Consider the following 21,131-nt stretch of genomic DNA (forward strand, 5'->3'; position numbering starts at 1 on the left):
TGTTTGCTGTTGTCTCGCTCTAGTTTTGTAGTTTATTAGGCAGACAGGATTTAAATGAGATAGCTGCAAACATGAAAGAATACATGACAAAATGATTATATTCGTATTAGTCTTATGGTGAAGAGAATACTGCATGTGATTCACAATTCATAAAAGTTCCTATTAGCAACCATCTCTTCTCACAGGTAGGAAAAAATTCAGAACGTAGAGTTTCCCATATTGACAAACATCCCAAACAGTCTTGCCAGTCGGATTTTCGTAGTACGTTGAAATGCTGAACATTCAAAGATGAACAATACAAAATTTGTATCTGCTTCGTTGGATAATGTAGGAAAATGCAGTGGTTGAAACCCGGGGTGGAGAAAAAAGCTCGTCTTCCACTTTTTTTAAAATTTATTTACTGATGCAGAGGTTTTGGTGCCAGTATTCATCTTTGTGCCTGTAAAGCATGCCTATGTAGCGCTACATATATTCGACGGCAGAAGTTAGTTGTGGCGGCACCTACCAACATTTTTCAGAACTTCCGCGTACTTCGCACTCGATTCTAAGCCGCAGGCAGTTTTTTGGATTAGAAAAACCAGAAAAAAAGTGCGGCTTAGATTCGAATAAATACGGTACTCTGTCTGAGGGTATCCAGGCTGTGGGTAGTGTTTTTCGGTATGGAAGGGATGAGAGCTGTCGAAATACTGGTGCTGTTGGTGGTTAGTGTGTTTAATATGGATTGAGGTGTGGACGGAGCCATCGGAAATGGGGATGTCGGCATCCGTGAAAGCGGCACATGGGATTGAGGAGGATAAGGAGAAATGGATGGGAGAGGAGCTGCGGTTGTGGATGAATGAGGATAGGGTGTCTTGGCCTGAGTCTATATCATGAAGATATTGTCAGGGAACTTAAAGCAGGCAAGAGGTTTGGGGTTTTGGGAGGCTAGGAGGGTTTCCTCTAGATCGCCAATAGAAAGGATGTCATAGGAGAGTTACCCGTGGCTGTGCCACAGATTTGCTTGTATAACTTCTCCTCAGAAAAGTAGTTGTATGTCAGTGAAATATGATTTGCCACTTTGGCATTGGTGTTGTATTTAGCCGTTGACGGGGAAGACCAGGCCACCACAAGTATAGGGAAATAATATTTCAAGCAGTGTTCACAATTAAACAACAAAGTTTAATAGACATTATTTTAAAGGATTAATTTGCGCATCACTTATGATTAAACTATTTTAATCTTAATTGGAAGACTTTACCAAAAAATGCAAAATTTTTACCAAGAATCTTTAGAAAGGTGAGTCACAACCTGGAAGGACCCTATAATCATAACAGTATCACCCAACAGTACCACAGGCATGGTTAGTAAGGAATGTACAATCAGATCACTGCAACAGACTAAAAACTAAAATTACCTTTCAAATATAAACTGAGCCCCAACAAATTACTTTTTTTGAACCAAAGCTAAAACATGCCGAGGCTTTATTTACCTCATTTATTGTAGAGCATAACGTGACTATAAGCTGTGCCAACCATACTGGGCCTTTGCTCCGCAAAATGTTTCCCGATTCTGAAATTGCGATACAATATGGGTGTGCCAGGTACAGGTACTGAATTATAGCAACTTTGTCAGGGATGTGTTGTTTAAAATTCTCATGATTTTTTTTCACTTTTGAAAGTTGGCATGTCTGTATAACATTTATAGTAGTTAGTTTTTCTTGTAGCTGTGGAAACTCGACAAAAAAATTTACATTCTAAATCATTCACGAGAATATCTGCTTAAAGTATGAGTCAGATTACTACCCAACCTAAGACCAAATTTTTAATAATATATTTTGTCATAGTAGGTAAAAAAATGTAGGCTCAAACAAAATCTAAAAATTCTGGTAGTTCTGCACATTATGCAGTACCAATCTTATTATGGGTTAGCAAATTATCATAATTTCAGTAGTTTCTTTATTGGGAAATCATTGTAGTGGTTTTTTATGTGCAAGGATGGTGGCAGCATCACGTTATTTGAAATATGTATGTCCTTGATTACATATGCAAGTTCAGAACTGTATTTAATCTCAAAATAGGTACTGAATGTGTAAACCGGGGTAAGTTTGTTGTTAAGAAATATGTGTAGTCTACAGCAGGGCTTCACAACATTTTCAGCTGGCGGACCCCTTCTACAGTCGAAAATCCTTGGCGGGCCCCTAGTCAATCAAGAGCACAGTAACTTTAAATTTCAGGGCGAAACCTGTGGGAACTGAAAGCTTCTTAATACAAGTGCCATGTTCCCAATGAACCACCCCCCCCTCCCCCCCCCCCCCCTCCCACCGAAGTATCAATAGTCTTTGGAGCTTCTTGTGATTGTTCTTCCTTTGGTCGTCCTCCCTCCTCATTCATTTCAACTGGAAACTTCACTTGTTGTGAAGGCGATGGAGAAACCGCAACCTTCTTCAATGATCCTGACTTTAGCCACGGATCCATGTTAGAAGTAATAAACTAGTCAAAAATCGACTTATGAAATAGGTAGTGCACTGACGAAGCAAGTTTAACATTTAACGATGCCTGGGGCCGCATACGTGCCAGCGAGCGCTGTGATTGGTCGAAGAAGCTCGCTCCGCGCATGCGTAAAAGGTTTCAGCGCATCTAGTGCCGTGAGCCGGCGGACAAATGACTCCCATATTGTTGCGAAACAGTCGATCAGAGAAGCCGCATTCACCGGCACTAAACTGTGTACGCGTTCTCACTTAGGAACCACAAAGGCTGCTTGGGAATACGACCTGAAGTAAAAGTACACTTGTTTTACACACGAAAAAAAAAAAATAATTATGAATTTGATTTCCACATTTTTATTCAATAATTTTACTCATTATTTTACATGATTTGGTGAAAGGTGGCTGCGGACCCTTTAGAAAGAGCCGGCGGACCCCTAAGGGGTCCGCGGACCACACGTTGGGAAGCCCTGGTCTACAGCATGGTGATGAGATCAGATGCCCTGGCTTTCCATGTTTTCACATTTTAATGAGATCTAGTTGAAGTTAAGCATTCATCATTGTAAACAATTTCTTTTCATATCTGTTAGGAAGAAATTGGGAACTGTCTTATCTTTTTTATGCAGATGAGTCTGAAACTTCTCAGCTGGCTCTGTGAACTTCTATTATTTCATTTTCTTTTCAACAGGCTTATTGGACAGCTCTTCATCCAGTGTGCGATGTATGTCTTTACTAGCAAGATTATACCCAGCAGCGAATTTTGTCTGGCTTTGGGTGTAACCTTGTGCTTGGTTGGTTACGATGCGATTCACTCCATGTATGATCTCTCGCCCTGATGTGTGAATACCAGCATCACCTCTTGAATCAATTTCTAGTTGCCATTCTTAAGATGGATGACTTTCGTGGCCCTGCTAGGCACTGCCAAGAGACCACATCGTCTAATTGCTTTACCGTCTTAATTGGGAATGTGTGCAGGAAGAGAGCTTCAATCTGCCCGAACTACTAAATGACATGAACAGCTTTGCAGTAACTATTCTGTAATATAACAGCAAAGTTTCAAATGTAAATTTACTTTTATAATGACGAGTGATGCAGATTGCTCACAAGTTGTAGGTTACTGTATATTGTAACATGCGTACCTGATGCTTTGACATTCGATGGACAACTCAGAATGACAGTTCTCAATTATGATCTTCAAATGTTCAGTTGTTTACATTGTTGCCAGTGCACCATTTTCCGAAACAGTGCCAACCTGTGATGCCAAAGCGTAAACGAGCCTCCCCAGAAGGTGAAGACGGACGATCACCATTGCGCCTTGTCGATGTTTGGATTTGGCAGCTTTCGTACCCCACCTGCACATGTGTTAAACCAAAGTGTGCACAATGGGATAACTCACACTTGAAGGTTGCCTAAACTAATTTTCAGACACCACTAATATCTTTGGTTATTTTAAGAGCATAAAGTTGTAAGTGTTACTCTGTAGAACCCCATGATGCCCCACAGGTTTTTGTCAACAAAGTTTTTTTGACAACTCATTTTTGTTCCTTATTTATATTCTGTAATCCTCATTTTAGTAAGGACGTTTTTCACTGCCTTTCCCATAGAAGTGTAGCTGGGGGCTATTGTTTGAGTTTGTTGGTGAGTGCATGGTATAAGGAAGGATAGGTGTTCCCTCCTCTTGCCCCCCTCCCCCCCTTTCTCTTCTTCATTTTGGTTAAGTGTGCATACAATAAAATAGTGTGTGCCTATGTTCTTATCTAATGGAGAACTCATGAGCATGATTAGTCTGTCAATACCATTGGAAGTAAAAGTTTGCCGGCCGAAGTGGCCGTGCGGTTAAAGGCGCTGCAGTCTGGAACCGCAAGACAGCTACGGTCGCAGGTTCGAATCCTGCTTCGGGCATGGATGTTTGTGAGGTCCTTAGGTTAGTTAGGTTTAACTAGTTCTAAGTTCTAGGGGACTAATGACCTCAGCAGTTGAGTCCCATAGTGCTCAGAGCCATTTGAACCATTTTTGAAGTAAAAGTTTTTGAAGTGTAATCAAATTTGGAAACATAATCACCATAAGCAGACAGCATTAATGATCTTCATACTCAGTGGCTGCATCCTACATCATATAGATTTTATTCAACTTGTTAGAAGCTAATGATGTGGGCTGGGCAAATGCTCAGTGTGCAGGACTGTTATAAATGGGCATTTGCCCAAAGTGGTTTTAAATGCCCAAAATTTAGACATTTATTTTAAAAAAAAGTTTTTTAAAGCTTTTACTGTTAGAATGCATAATTTACCAGTTAAAATAAGGGATGGGATGATACTCCTGATATTAAAACTTAGTAAATGTTTACACTCAAACCTATGTATATCATTTTTTGCCTTTATTACTAAGAACGGAAGGAAAGAAGAGAGAAATGAATATTTTTTTATTTTTAATTAGCATTCCAACTTGCTGTGCCAAGGAAGGGTGCGTGTTGCTGACAGTTGGTTATCAATATAATGGAAGGAAACATTCCACGTGGGAAAAATTATATATAAAAACAAAGATGAGGTGACTTACCGAACAAAAGCGCTGGCAGGTCGATAGACACACAAACAAACACAAACATACACACAAAATTCAAGCTTTCGCAACAAACTGTTGCCTCATCAGGAAAGAGGGAAGGAGAGGGGAAGACGAAAGGAAGTGGGTTTTAAGGGAGAGGGTAAGGAGTCATTCCAATCCCGGGAGCGGAAAGACTTACCTTAGAGGGAAAAAAGGACAGGTATACACTCGCACACACGCACATATCCATCCACACATACAGACACAAGCAGACATATTTAAAGACAAAGAGTTTGGGCAGAGATGTCAGTCGAGGCAGAAGTGTAGAGGCAAAGAAGTTGTTGAAAGACAGGTGAGGTATGAGTGGCGGCAACTTGAAATTAGCGGAGATTGAGGCCTGGCGGATGACGAGAAGAGAGGATATACTGAAGGGCAAGTTCCCATCTCCGGAGTTCGGATAGGTTGGTGTTGGTGGGAAGTATCCAGATAACCCGGACCGTGTAACACTGTGCCAAGATGTGCTGGCTGTGCACCAAGGCATGTTTAGCCACAGGGTGATCCTCATTACCAACAAACACTGTCTGCCTGTGTCCATTCATGCAAATGGACAGTTTGTTGCTGGTCATTCCCACATAGAATGCATCACAGTGTAGGCAGGTCAGTTGGTAAATCACGTGGGTGCTTTCACACGTGGCTCTGCCTCTGATCGTGTACACCTTCCGGGTTACAGGACTGGAGTAGGTGGTGGTGGGAGGGTGCATGGGACAGGTTTTGCATCGGGGGCGGTTACAAGGATAGGAGCCAGAGGGTAGGGAAGGTGGTTTGGGGATTTCATAGGGATGAACTAACAGGTTACGAAGGTTAGGTGGACGGCGGAAAGACACTCTTGGCGGAGTGGGGAGGATTTCATGAAGGATGGATCTCATTTCAGGGCAGGATTTGAGGAAGTCATATCCCTGCTGGAGAGCCACATTCAGAGTCTGGTCCAGTCCCGGAAAGTATCCTGTCACAAGTGGGGCACTTTTGTGGTTCTTCTGTGGGGGATTCTGGGTTTGAGGGGACGAGGAAGTGGCTCTGGTTATTTGCTTCTGTACCAGGTCGGGAGGGTAGTTGCGGGATGCGAGAGCTGTTTTCAGGTTGTTGGTGTAATGATTCAGGGATTCCGGACTGGAGCAGATTCGTTTGCCACGAAGACCTAGGCTGTAGGGAAGGGACCGTTTGATGTGGAATGGGTGGCAGCTGTCATAATGGAGGTACTGTTGCTTGTTGGTGGGTTTGATGTGGACGGACGTGTGAAGTTGGCCATTGGACAGGTGGAGGTCAACGTCAAGGAAAGTGGCATGGGATTTGGAGTAGGACCAGGTGAAACTGATGGAACCAAAGGAGTTGAGGTTAGAGAGGAAATTCTGGAGTTCTTCTTCACTGTGAGTCCAGATCATGAAGATGTCATCAATAAATCTGTACCAAACTTTGGGTTGGCAGACTTGGGTAACCAAGAAGGCTTCCTCTAAGCGACCCATGAATAGGTTGGCGTACGAGGGGGCCATCCTGGTGCCCATGGCTGTTCCCTTTAATTGTTGGTATGTCTGGCCCTCAAAAGTGAAGAAGTTGTGGGTCAGGATGAAGCTGGCTAAGGTAATGAGGAAAGAGGTTTTAGGTAGGGTGGCAGGTGATCGGTGTGAAAGGAAATGCTCCATCGCAGCGAGGCCCTGGACGTGCGGAATATTTGTGTATAAGGACGTGGCATCAATGGTTACAAGGATGGTTTCCGGGGGTAACAGATTGGGTAAGGATTCCAGGCGTTCAAGGAAGTGGTTGCTGTCCTTGATGAAGGATGGGAGACTGCATGTAATGGGTTGAAGGTGTTGATCTACGTAGGCAGAGATACGCTCTGTGGGGGCTTGGTAACCAGCTACAATGGGGCGGCCGGGATGATTGGGTTTGTGGATTTTAGGAAGAAGGTAGAAGGTAGTGGTGCGGGGTGTCGGTGGGGTCAGGAGGTTGATGGAGTCAGGTGAAAGGTTTTGCAGGGGGCCTAAGATTCTGAGGATTCCTTGAAGCTCCGCCTGGACATCGGGAATGGGGTTACCTTGGCAAACTTTGTATGTGGTGTTGTCTGAAAGCTGACGCTGACTTCCAGCCTTGCATCTCAATCCTTCTTAAAAAACCTTAATCCTACACCCAACATCACCACTGCTGAAGCCCAGGCTATCCGTGATCTGAAGGCTGACCGATCCATCGTCATTCTTCCGGCGGACAAGGGTTCCACGACCGTGGTACTTGATCGTCGGGAGTATGTGGCTGAGGGACTGCGTCAGCTTTCAGACAACACCACATACAAAGTTTGCCAAGGTAACCCCATTCCCGATGTCCTGGCGGATAACGAGAAGAGAGGATATACTGAAGGGCAAGTTCCCATCTCCGGAGTTCTGACAGGTTGGTGTTAGTGGGAAGTATCCAGATAACCCAGACGGTGTAACACTGTGCCAAGATGTGCTGGCCGTGCACCAAGGCATGTTTAGACACAGGGTGATCTTCATTACCAACAGACACTGTCTGCCTGTGTCCATTCATGTGAATGGACAGTTTGTTGCTGGTCATTCCCACATAGAAAGCTTCACAGTGTAGGCAGGTCAGTTGGTAAATCACGTGGGTGCTTTCACACGTGGCTCTGCCTTTGATCGTGTACACCTTCCGGGTTACAGGACTGGAGTAGGTGGTGGTGGGAGGGTGCATGGGACAGGTTTTACACCGGGGCGGTTACAAGGGTAGGAGCCAGAGGGTATGGAAGGTGGTTTGGGGATTTCATAGGGATGAACTAAGAGGTTAGGTGGACGGCGGAAAGACACTCTTGGTGGAGTGGGGAGGATTTCATTTTCATTTCAGTCTCATGTTACATTTTCCACCTTCTAATACCATGTCACCCTCACAACACCCCCACAATGACCCCATTAAGTTTTATTTACATTCCCTCCGCTAACATGCCTTCGCCCTAGCCAGATTACACCCCCATATTTTATTTTCTCAGGCTTGTCTGACATTTGGCATTACCCCCAAAGGCCTCACACTTAAAGTTCCCATCTCTGGCTGCAACCCTTCTTTCCATCAGCCCCTATACCAGTTCCAAACTGAACAATCCATTGCCCTCACCCACCTAATCCTTCACCTACACATCAACTTAGCCAATGAACGCACCCATCAACTCCTATCCTTAATAAAAGTCCTCAATCTTTCCTCTCCCACATCCACACCGGCTGTTCAGAGCATCCTCCTACAGGCCAACCGCAAATTAGAACAGCATGCCACCCTCCACCTTAAAAAACTATCCAATCTCCTGGTTTCCCACCTCCGGAAAGGCAACTCACTCACCCTTCACTACCTTTCCAGCAAACCTCAACCTCCTCTCATTGCACACAGACCCAGTCTCTCCCATCTACTCAATCTCCCACTTCCAGCTCCACTCCCTCCAAAACCTCAAAATTCCAATCAACACAATCTGGAACCACAACACCCTAATTCAGTAGTTAACCTTTCCTCCAAACCTCTCTCCCAATCCGAAACTTCTGTCCTATCTAAAGGCCTCACCTTCAGCCCCACTCCCAGATTCAACCAAACAGCTCTCGTCAAAGATTTACTGTCCTACACTCGTACTCTCTGCTGGAAATATCACTTTGCCACGAAGAAAAGTGATCCTAATCCTACTCCTAATGATCCAACTCCTAATGATCCATCTCCCCAAGACACTATCCAAATTGAACCCTGCCTGGAACAGTTCCGTCCTCCGTCACAGCGGGACCCACCTCCTCTTCCTCAAAATCACCCTCTCCAAACCTTCCAGGAATTTCTGACTTCCAGCCTTGCCTCTCAATCCTTCTTAAAAAACCTTAATCCTACTCCCAACATCACCACTGCTGAAGCCCAAGCTATCCGTGATCTGAAGGCTGACCGTTCCATCGTCATTCTTCCGGCGGACAAGGGTTCAACGGCCGTGGTACTTGATCGTCGGGAGTATGTGACTGAGAGACTGCGTCAGCTTTCAGACAACACCACATACAAAGTTTGCCAAGGTAATCCCATTCCTGATGTCCAGGCGAAGCTTCAAGGAATCTTCAGAACCTTAGGCCCCCTACAAAACCTTTCACCTGACTCCATCAACCTCCTGACCCCACCGACACCCCTCACCCCTACCTTCTACCTTCTTCCTAAAATTCACAAACCCAATCATCCCGGCCGTCCCGTTGTAGCAGGTTACCAAGCCCCCACAGAACGTATTTCTGCCTACGTAGATCAACACCTTCAACCCATTACATGCAGTCTCCCATCCTTCATCAAAGACACCAACCACTTTCTCGAACGCCTGGAATCGTTACCCAGTCTGTTACCCCCGGAAACCATCCTTGTAACCATTGATGCCACTTCTTTATGCACAAATATTCCGCACGTCCAGGGCCTCGCTACGATGGAGCATTTCCTTTCACGCCGATCACCTGCCACCCTACCTAAAACCTCTTTCCTCATTACCTTAGCCAGCTTCATCCTGACCCACAACTTCTTCACTTTTGAAGGCCAGACATACCAACAATTAAAGGGAACAGCCATGGGTACCAGGATGGCCCCTTCGTACGCCAACCTATTCATGGGTCGCTTAGAGGAAGCCTTCTTGGTTACCCAGGCCTGCCAACCCAAAGTTTGGTACAGCTTTATTGATGACATCTTCATGATCCGGACTCACAGTGAAGAAGAACTCCAGAATTTCCTCTCCAACCTCAACTCCTTTGGTTCCATCAGATTCACCTGGTCCTACTCCAAATCCCATGCCACTTTCCTTGACGTTGACCTCCATCTGTCCGATGGCCAGCTTCACACGTCCGTCCACATCAAACCCACCAACAAGCAACAGTACCTCCATTATGATAGCTGCCACCCATTCCACATCAAACGGTCCCTTCCCTACAGCCTAGGTCTTCGTGGCAAACAAATCTGCTCCAGTCCGGAATCCCTGAACCATTACACCAACAACCTGAAAACAGGTTTCGCATCCTGCAGCTACCCTCCCGACCTGGTACAGAAGCAAATAATCAAAGCCACTTCCTCATCCCCTCAAACCCAGAACCTCTCACAGAAGGACCACAAAAGTGCCCCACTTGTGACAGGATACTTTCCGGGACTGGATCAGACTCTGAATGTGGCTCTCCAGCAGGGATACGACTTCCTCAAATCCTGCCCTGAAATGAGATCCATCCTTCATGAAATCCTCCCCACTCCACCAAGAGTGTCTTTCCACCTTCCACCTAACCTTCGTAACCTCTTAGTTCATCCCTATGAATTCCCCAAACCACCTTCCCTACCCTCTGGCTCCTACCCTTGTAACCGCCCCCGGTGTAAAACCTGTCCCATGCACCCTCCCACCACTACCTACTCCACTCCTGTAACCCGGAAGGTGTACACGATCAAAGGCAGAGCCACGTGTGAAAGCACCCACGTGATTTACCAACTAACATGCCTACACTGTGAAGCTTTCTATGTGGGAATGACCAGCAACAAACTGTCCATTCGCATGAATGGACACAGGCAGACGGTGTTTGTTGGTAATGAGGATCACTCTGTGGCTAAACATGCCTTGGTGCACGGCCAGCACATCTTGGCACAGTGTTACACCGTCCGGGTTATCTGGATACTTCCCACTAACACCAACCTGTCAGAACTCCGCAGATGGGAACTTGCCCTTCAGTATATCCTCTCTTCTCGTCTTCAGGCAAATGCCGGGATGGTTCCTTTGAAAGAGCACGGCCGATTTCCTTCCCCATCCTTCCCTCACCCGAGCTTGCGCTCCGTCTCTAATGACCTCGTTGTCGACGGGACGTAAAACACTAATCTCCTCCTTCTCCTTTTCTCTTCTCGTTATCCGCCAGGCCTCAACTTCCGCTAATTTCAAGTTGCTGCCGCTCATACCTCACGTCTTTCCACAACATCTTTGCCTCTTTACTTCCGCCTCGACTGACATCTCTGCCCAAACTCTTTGCCTTTACAAATGTCTGCTTGTGTCGGTGTATGTGCGGATGGATGTGTGTGTGTGTGTGTGTGTGTGTGTGTGTGTGTGTGTGTGTGTGTGTGTGTGTATACCCATCCTTTTCCCCCCCTAAGGTAAGTCTTTTCGCTCCCGGGATTGGAATGACTCCTTACCCTCTCCCTTAAAACCGACATCCTTTCGTCTTTCCCTCTCCTTCCCTCTTTCCTGACGAAGCAAACGTTGGTTACGAAAGCTAGAACTTTGAGTGTTTGTTTGTGTGTCTATCGACCTTCCAGCTCTTTCGTTTGGTAAGTCACATCATCTTCGTTTTTAGATATATTTTTCCCACGTGGAATGTTTCCCTCCACGTGGGAAAAATATATCTAAAAACGAAGATGATGTGACTTACCAAACGAAAGAGCTGGAAGGTCGATAGACACACAAACAAACACTCAAAGTTCTAGCTTTCGTAACCAACGTTTGCTTCGTCAGGAAAGAGGGAAGGAGAGGGAAAGACGAAAGGATGTCGGTTTTAAGGGAGAGGGTAAGGAGTCATTCCAATCCCGGGAGCGAAAAGACTTACCTTAGGGGGGGAAAAGGATGGGTATACACACACACACACACACACACACACACACACACACACACACACACACACACACACACATCCATCCGCACATACACCGACACAAGCAGACATTTGTAAAGGCAAAGAGTTTGGGCAGAGATGTCAGTCGAGGCGGAAGTAAAGAGGCAAAGATGTTGTGGAAAGACGTGAGGTCCCTCCACGTGGGAAAAATATATCTAAAAACGAAGATGATGTGACTTACCAAACGAAAGGGCTGGAAGGTCGATAGACACACAAACAAACACACAAAATTCAAGCTTTCGCAACCAACGGTTGCTTCGTCAGGAAAGAGGGAAGGAGAGGGAAAGACGAAAGGATGTGGGTTTTAAGGGAGAGGGTAAGGAGTCATTCCAATCCCGGGAGCGGAAAGTCTTACCTTAGGGGGGAAAAAGGACGGGTATACACTCGCGCACACACACACATATCCATCCACACATATACAGACACAAGCAGACATATTCAAAGGCAAAGAGTTTGGGCAGAGATGTCAGTCGAGGCGGAAGTGCAGAGGCAAAGATGTTGTTGAATGACAGGTGAGGTATGAGTGGCGGCAACTTGAAATTAGCGGAGATTGAGGCCTGGTGGATAACGGGAAGAGAGGATATACTGAAGGGCAAGTTCCCATCTCCGGAGTTCTGACAGGTTGGTGTTAGTGGGAAGTATCCAGATAACCCGGACGGTGTAACACTGTGCCAAGATGTGCTGGCCGTGCACCAAGGCATGTTTAGCCACAGGGTGATCTTCATTACCAACAAACACTGTCTGCCTGTGTCCATTTATGTGAATGGACAGTTTGTTGCTGGTCATTCCCACATAGAAAGCTTCACAGTGTAGGCAGGTCAGTTGGTAAATCACGTGGGTGCTTTCACACGTGGCTCTGCCTTTGATCGTGTACACCTTCCGGGTTACAGGACTGGAGTAGGTGGTGGTGGGAGGGTGCATGGGACAGGTTTTACATCGGGGGCGGTTACAAGGGTAGGAGCCAGAGGGTAGGGAAGGTGGTTTGGGGATTTCATAGGGATGAACTAAGAGGTTATGAATGTTAGGTGGATGGCGGAAAGACACTCTTGGTGGATGGGGAGGATTTCATGAAGGATGGATCTCATTTCAGGGCAGGATTTGAGCTTGACAATATCCTTTTTGGACTTTCACAAAGTTTCAGATTTTGTTCTTATTTTATCATCCAAGAAAAGAGTGAGTGGACTCCAGTTTAGCAGCTTGAAATTGCACGAGCAACCTTTTAACTGCTCATGAGGAAAATAGATGGCCTCAAATTTATAACAACTCGAAATTACATAAAATGATAACTGCACCCCCAGGTAAAACTGCAGAAAAATAAATGAACAGCATTAAACAATTGAATAAACTAACAGCATTAAACAATCAAAATGCTAAGCCATGGAAAAAAGCAGCCTTCAGAATTTCAACAAATGAAAGAACCACAGAAACAGTCATAAAATTAGAAAAACATTTAACTCCTCCATTGGTTTTGACTACAGGTCAGACAAAAAGTAGTAATTTGCAGAACACACACAGTGCAAGCTGCCTGAAATGTTGGCTGACCGTCCTAATACATTTGCTGCCTGTGCCCAAACATTTAAAATATCTGTTAGCACTGAACACTTGCCACGATTGCATAACAAAATCCAGTGCTGAGAGAGGTCAAAACGAAGCAACAGTGTAACCTTTATCAAGCTTCTAAATAACAAATGCATGCCCAGGCACACTTGTAATGCAGACAAAAGACTATTAGTTAACAATTATTCAGTACCAGACTCGATATGAAATAGTGTAGAATGGGCATGTTTCAAGAAAGGCAAGCAAAGCCAGCTACAAGTAATGGAAATGTAGTAGCTTTAAAATTTACTCCCCAACTTTAGTCATTATTGTGCAATAGTTCATTAACATTCTTTATGGCTGAATTAAGAGAAAATGTATAAATTAAGGTTGACCAAAGTACAAGCTGCACCTTGAATCAGAAGTTAATGAAGCTTATCAGCAGATAAGCATATGTATTGTATGTGTGTTCATTTTAGTGTACCTCTGACATGAATAGAGAGAGAGAGAGAGCAGATAATATACATAACAGTAGTACACTTGCAAAATTTGTTGCCGTAGTTACACAGTAAACCAGTGAGAACAATATCATGTAATAATTATGCAGCCTGTGTGAGGGCTTGCTAATTCAAAGGTACTTACTCAAAACAAACACCTCTGATAATATTAGTGCTGTGAGCTAGCCTTTGAGGAACTTGAACCGCAAAATTGGAGTAAGTGACATTTAAAAAGCCAAAGGCACATAAAGGGATACTACTTGTAATATCAAAATTGCTTGCTTTTTTCAGCCTGCTTTCCCTCACACACACACACACACACACACACACACACACACACACAAATGGTCTTGACACCACAATCAGACTGTGCCGCAGCACACTAAATTAGCGGCACTCTGAGGAAAACAACTAAAACACACACAAGTTTTAACATTAGAAAAAAAGGAAAATAGTAGCACTGTGTTTATTCTCAATATCATAGAATGAGCTCCTTTCTGATCGAGATGAAATCTACGCCAGCTCAACAGGCAGCTTAAACACCCCTCGCAAGGAAATCTTCTGCTTTTTCCCTTTTCCTTTTTTAAAAATAAGAGGGTAACATGCAGTATATTGAGGCTCAAACCTCATATAACAGCTTAAAAGACACTTTCTCGATCACATAATGGACAGTGTTAAAAGTAAAATTGGAAGCACTTGCAGACTATGGAGTCAGAGCTACCCACATATAATCTACTAACTTCCCAATACGAAACACTTGATTTCCCGGCTAGCCAAGAAGTAAATCATTGACCAAGGTGAAGTCAGATCCAAACCCGAAACACTTGATTTCCCGGCTAGCCAAGAAGTAAATCATTGACCAAGGTGAAGTCAGATCCAAACCATCTTCCACAATACGACAGCACTGAAGAAGGTGCTATGGCAGGACCACCACGAACCTGGACGCATCACACCATGGCCATACAAATGCCAAATCAAACTTCCCAGCCTTAGAAAGAAGCATTCTGTATCTCAACTCATTTTGCATCCACTTTCTCACTAGCCATCCGTACTCGCCTCAACCATGCTGCTGCTGCACACCATCTGCCCAATTCAAACTGCCATAAATTGAAGAGTGTGACTTCTATTGAAAATGGAATTTATACAAGCCACCACAGTTCAGTAATCATACATTCATACCATACCATGCACATAGTTTGATGTTTTCTGTAATAATTTTTGAAGTGCCAAACACTTATAAACAGTATGTATTACATAAACAATCAGGAAATGTTAATAAAATACTATGTATTACATAAACAATCAGGAAATGTTAATAAAATACTATTAAAAAGGGTGTTTTAAATGGTACGGCTGGGGTCAGAAGAGAGCATTGGTAGGCCAGAGTTCATCTTGCTGTTCTGTTATCCGGCTTGGGACCTTCCGTCACTTTAGGGCGGTCAGTCGATGTTAATGTCATTCTGAAGTCTACATGTGTAATGTGAGGTACATACCTGTATCAGTTGTTTCAATTTATGCTACATAATCTTGCTCACTTCTGTGAAAAATTATACATCTCACTCTTTTTCCCTGGTGTCATTCACTCAATAACTTAAAACCACATTTATTTTAATTACATTATGGTTGTGGCAGGCACTAAAATTGAAAAAAAAGTGGCATGTAGACTCGAAAATGTATAATGAATGTAAAGGTAGTTGGAGATATCAGCAAATATTAATTAGTCAAATGATTTTCTTTGATTCACCATGAGTTTCTTGTCTTTGCAGGTGGAAAATATTCTTTTAAGTGACAGTGGAAATTATGTTCTCTGTGATTTTGGCTCTGCAACTGGCAAGGTGCTTAATCCTCAATTATCAGGAGTTGCTGCAGTGGAGGAAGAAATTAAGAAGTACACGACATTATCTTACAGAGCACCTGAAATGGTTGATTTGTATTCTGGAAAGCCAATCACTACAAAGGCTGATATTTGGGTAAGCTCTTGTGCTTTTTGAAATAGGAGTAACATGTTATAGAATTCATTTTAATTGGAGTTGCCTCTGTTAAAAAACTGCAATCCTTTTCAAAAAAAAAAATTGTTCTTTATAATTTCAAAACTTGCACGCTTTTCTTTAATGTTCCACCGATACACCACCTACTAAAGATCAGTCACAGGCATTTCCTATCCTCCAAAAGGTATGACCTCAAGTGAAAGCAATAGTGTTGCAATAATTATATATGGTGTTCTATGTGGAAGTGACGATCAACCAGATGTTTACCTGCCAAACTGTGGCTACCTAGAAACTTAACACTTTTCTTGATGTTGACCTCCACCGCTCCAGTGGTTCCAATGAAAAACCTGTCCGTATAAAACCTCCCGACCATAAACAGTTCCTGCATTTTGTTAGCTGCCATTCCTTCTACTTGCAGCATTCACTGGCCCCTTGTGCTGAAACTCTTACTAAGATGTACATAGACTAGAACTACCTTGCGGAATAGAGTCCACAAATAATTTCACACGCCATCTCCACACATGCCCCAAGTTCCCCAACTACCACACCTCCAGCTGCAAAGGCACACCCTCATTATTGTTTAGTATGTCCTCCTGCAACGTTGCCTTCAACTAGCTACAAATATCCCACCCCTCCCAAAGTGGTATTTGACTGCCCACCTAATATAAGAAATACCATGGTCTGTCTGTAGGCCATGCTTACTGCTAACACTTTCTCACATGGCTCATATCACTGTTAGAAAAACCCTGTCCAGCGCTATTCAGCTATTAGTTTTACATAAGCCACTCCCCCTTCCAAACAATGTTGTAGAAATTAATTACTTAGTCTTGGCAAGCACTGTCTTTTGCATTTGCCATTCTGTTTAATGTATCAGTTTAGAAACTGCTTTTAAAATTGCTATGGTCTCTGTTCCAGGCATTGGGATGTCTTTTGTATAAATTATGTTTTTTCTCACTCCCATTTGGGGAGAGTACACTGGCCATTCAAAGTGGGAACTTCACAATTCCAGACAACTCTAGGTATTCCAAGGGAATGCACTGTTTAATCAGTAAGTAGATATGGTGTTAATAATTCTGTGTTTTTTAGTCAATAGTACCAATGCATTTTATTACCAGTTATCCTAAGAATATTTGTAAACAGTTTTAAATTTAGCAGTAAATAGTAATTGTGTCTGGTGTTGCATACAGAGCCCTGCAGCACATTTGATGTGTGCCTCCTTTTCTAACCACGTGGTCTCTCCCTCCCACTTCCTCTCCATACTAGCATTCACAGTTAGCCGCAGTAGTGCCACCCCTAATGGTTTGAGAGAAGACCTCACTTGCCAAAGGTCATTATTTTTCAGGGAACTTCTTTATTTCTCACTTCTATTGATTCATTAGTTAAACACATATTTACCCACTCAGAATTCATTTTATTTGCAAACTGCATCCTTACATAGACTCCTGCATTCTCTCAACTCCAACCGCACATCATTTTTAAATTCAGTAACTTCATACTTCTCACTATAATACTTGTTTTCCTCAGTGCACAGAGGTTTTTAGTATTTGCAATTGTGCAGCATGTGCAACTGTTTTAACTTAATAAAATATATATCATTTTGGCTCAGTGTGCATTTAATGTCGATTACTGTTAATCGTACCTTTTCAGGGTTTATGCTTGAACCCGACCAGGAGCAACGGCCAGACATCTTTCAGGTATCGTACGTAGCATTTGCCCTCCAAGGCAAGGACTGCCCAGTACTGAATTTACATGTGAGTGTTTTGCAATTAGGTGCAGTAGTTACAGAGTTGACGGAGGGAGATCTTGACGCTATTTTTTCACTCGATTCAGAAATCGGCGGTTCCGGTTATGGACCAGCTGCCGTCTCCCCAGTTGGAGAGTGAGGCAAAGCGTACTTCGGTCAAAGTGACGAAGCAGGTGGCGGTCCCCGTGGTGGAGGGGACGAGTGTGGCCCCACGGCAGCGGCCCAAAGGTGGGCAGCCCCTGCCGCCCCCTGTGGGGGGTGTGCTGCCCGTCCCCGTCGGCTCATCTCCTGTGCAGCCGCAGCGTCGCCCACCCGCTCCTCCTGCCGTCTCCCAGTCCCCTGTGTCAGCCGATGGAGTGGCTGAGGGGATGCAGGCGCCGGTCACGGTTCCACCACCAGGTGTCCCTCACCCCCAGGCCTTCCGGCCGCCTCTGGCGTGCCCTCCCCAACAGCCTCTGTTCCCTCCTCAGTCTCCTTTTGATCCCAGGTTACCTGTTAACCAGCCCAACCATTCCAGTCTGACTAGTTCCTCTGCAAATAGTTCCACAACTGTGACGCAGGTGTCTCCAGCTCTGTCACAGAATGTGAATGGCAAGGAGTCCTTGGAAGCCTTGTTCCCACCATCAGGTAAATTGGTTAGTCATCTAAAACCACTGTTTCTTGTTGTCTGCTAATCTGACTCATTTTTGGTTCAGTTTTTCAATTAAAATATACCACAACATTAGGTAACATGTCACTCTATTTGAATTTCTTAGGCTTTGGTTAAAGTTATTTCTTGTGAAATGGAATTTGTTTAAGCCAGACTGTATTGTTGAAAAGGTCTCAAGGTAAGTCAGTCAGTCGTGGTTTATTTTTATGTATTGATATTTGATTTTCATGAGTTCACATTTCATTCGAAATCGAGCAATTAATGTGGCTTTGTCTTTTTTTTGTCTTCACAGCAGGACAGTCCCTCTTATCCAGCTTTCTGAGTGACCTGCTGTTCCTTTGTAAGCTTCCCAACCTTTCCCTCTTTCCTCTTTGAAGAAGGAACTAACGGAAGCTAGGATAATTTCTTGTACTCATTGTCTCTGTATCAGTAGTATTAAGAATTTCACCAGCCATTCATTTTATAATTTTATTGCTTTCTGAAGTGAATTTTCCTTTTTATGGAAATAAGAAAAGTTAGAAATTATCTTAAAGCCCAATAAAAAAACTTACCTGCATGGATATGTGAAAAGAATGAAACCAGGATCGTGTGCAAATAGGATACTCATGAGCCGAGGACACGTGTAAGTCAGGATTTATTTTATTTTATTTATCTACAAATTCCATGGATCGTGTTATGCGTATGACGCTAGGATGTAGAACGACTTGAGTAATATATGTTCACAGACCATGGTATCAATTAGTTTACAAAAGCAGAACCTGGGGGAGTGTGGGACCAGTAGCAGAGATACAGGAAACAGAGAGGTGTTCAAAGCAAAAACAGCAACAGTGATGGATCCATGTAAAAAGAAAACAACAAGAACACCGAGAGTGTTCGTAGAAGTAGAGTAAATGAGAAAATGAAGGAATTTGGAGAAACCGGTAAACAACTCAAGAAGTGAAGCCAATTTTGTAATACAGAAGAACTCGCTCAAAACGGAATCGCCTGGGACTAAAATAATTTTCCAAATTGGACTAGTTTCTGAATTACACACAAGTTAAAGGGGTATGTAAAATTTGTCGGGTATCACGCACAAAAGTACAGTAAACATTTTTAATTATGTGTGTACTGTATTACATACCTTCACTCCAGCACAGTAGACATTTATTTACTGTATATTGGACAATGGAACACTGTACTATTACATTAATTGATAAATAACATGGCATTTCTATATTTTTACTCTAACTTTAAATTCGTTTATTACTGTATGTACGTACATACTATTCCCATTTTTGTTTGTTTTACATTTCACTTTTTTCACCACATATCAAGGAGGGAAACTTGTTTTAATTTCCTGTCCAAAATTGTTCTTTCTAGGCAATTTTTTGCACCAATCAACGGTTCCAACACGTTGGTAGAATTTGAGTGTGCTGCAAATTGCATAACATCATTTATATATGCAATGGCTTCTTCAGGCATATTAATTTTTCTAGGGACATCATTTTGCTCCTCTTCTTCTTCCTTTGTTTCTCCATCATCATCATCATCATCATCATAATCCGTGTTGTGGATTTCTATTAACTCTGTTGCTGAAGTGAAAGTGGAGTGAGTTGACAGAAAGTCATCACTTCGAATGTAATCACCTGCACTACATGAAATGTTTCACATTTTCATTAATTCAGCAATTGCTGCTGCATTTTCTTGAATTTCAAGGGCCACAGAACCATCTTCTTCTTGACCTCCAAACCCTGGTTTGTTGAAGCACTAAGCCAATTTCGCATTTTATAACGTTACTTTTGTGTGACAGATTGCTTTGTCTAGGAAAAGGAGAACTTGGCAATTTCCTTTTTTCATTTTGGCATTGAACTAGCCCAGCCATTCTTCCATAAGACCACCCACCATTCACACCCTTTTATTGCTTCGCCATGTGACTGGAACAGTGAGTCTTTCCTTGGACATTTTTCTGCCGGCTTACTTTCCACCTCGAATTGCTGGTAATTTTGAAGGCAGCGCACAGTAAAACAGTCCTGTTTCATTGGCATTGAACACGTCTTTTGGATAAAATTTCACAATTGAGTTGGACAGTATTGTCTTCCATTCTGTTGCTACACTTTCCTGCACATCCTTAGCTTCTCCACACACTTCATTTCAGATGATGATGTGCCTAGCTTTGAAACTGTCTGGCCATTCTGTGTATTCCAAGCTCTTTAACAACTTTCAGAGCCTCACTCTGCAACATGGGTCCAGACAAAGGTAAGTTTTTTGCCCGCGCACTTACGAACCATTCCCACACTATTTTGTTAATTTCTTCATTTCCGGTCTTCTTCGTCTTTCTTTTCATCTGCCTGTTCCCTTTCACCCATTAGTCCCAAATCTTATCCTTGTTCCTTAAAGTCTCATAAATTTGTGTTTTACTGCATTTGAAACGCAACATAACTTCCCTCAATTACACTAATCTTTTTGTTAACTGTTAACGACACATACTGTTTGTTCAACATCATGTTACTGTATCTCTTTAATGTGCTACCAGTCAACCAAAACTGGCAGAAAATAATGACCTTGCCGGGTAAAACCATTATTTAATGGAACAATACCCACATCTTTCGCTGTGCGCATTACAGCAGTGTGTTGGTATATGCGTAACAATGTTCCTGTATGCGCCGGCGTGTGTCAGTAATGAGGAAAATGAGAAAGCTGACAAACAGAGCGCTGATGAACGAACAGTTTCCTTGATGTACCTTGAAAACCAGAAATTGGATGGTAGCAGAAAGAAATCAGTGGGCATCACTGCGAAAATTTCTGTAAAATTCTTCCAGCAGAACCATCTGTTGTTGCAGCATAGATTCCACGGACTGGAGAGTCCAGATTAGAATAGCTAGAAGAAAATTGCAAGCCGTTAGAAGAATACATGACTTGAGGAAATACAAATGCCACTTGTAGTAAAATTTGAAAATTCTTTGGAGGAAACAAAAGCAGTTGTATGAATATCAAGAGATCAGATGTCAAGTGTGTGTGCATTGAAGAGAAGGCTGAATGGTGGAAGGAATATATAGAAGGGCTAAACAAAGGAAAAAAAG

General features: G+C 43.3%; 1 protein-coding gene across 1 annotated transcript in view; it reads left to right on the forward strand.

The window, feature by feature from the left end:
* LOC124620131 overlaps positions 1-21,131 on the forward strand; it is a 250,344-nt gene that overhangs the window by 78,024 nt on the left and 151,189 nt on the right. The window contains exons 6-9 of the mRNA XM_047146805.1: positions 15,458-15,661; positions 16,595-16,727; positions 17,327-17,430; positions 17,510-18,050. Coding sequence (XP_047002761.1) covers positions 15,458-15,661; positions 16,595-16,727; positions 17,327-17,430; positions 17,510-18,050 — 982 coding nt within the window. The remainder of the gene's footprint in view (positions 1-15,457; positions 15,662-16,594; positions 16,728-17,326; positions 17,431-17,509; positions 18,051-21,131) is intronic.

The sequence above is a fragment of the Schistocerca americana genome, chromosome 1 (assembly GCF_021461395.2).
Source record: "Schistocerca americana isolate TAMUIC-IGC-003095 chromosome 1, iqSchAmer2.1, whole genome shotgun sequence".
Classification (NCBI taxonomy): domain Eukaryota; kingdom Metazoa; phylum Arthropoda; class Insecta; order Orthoptera; family Acrididae; genus Schistocerca; species Schistocerca americana.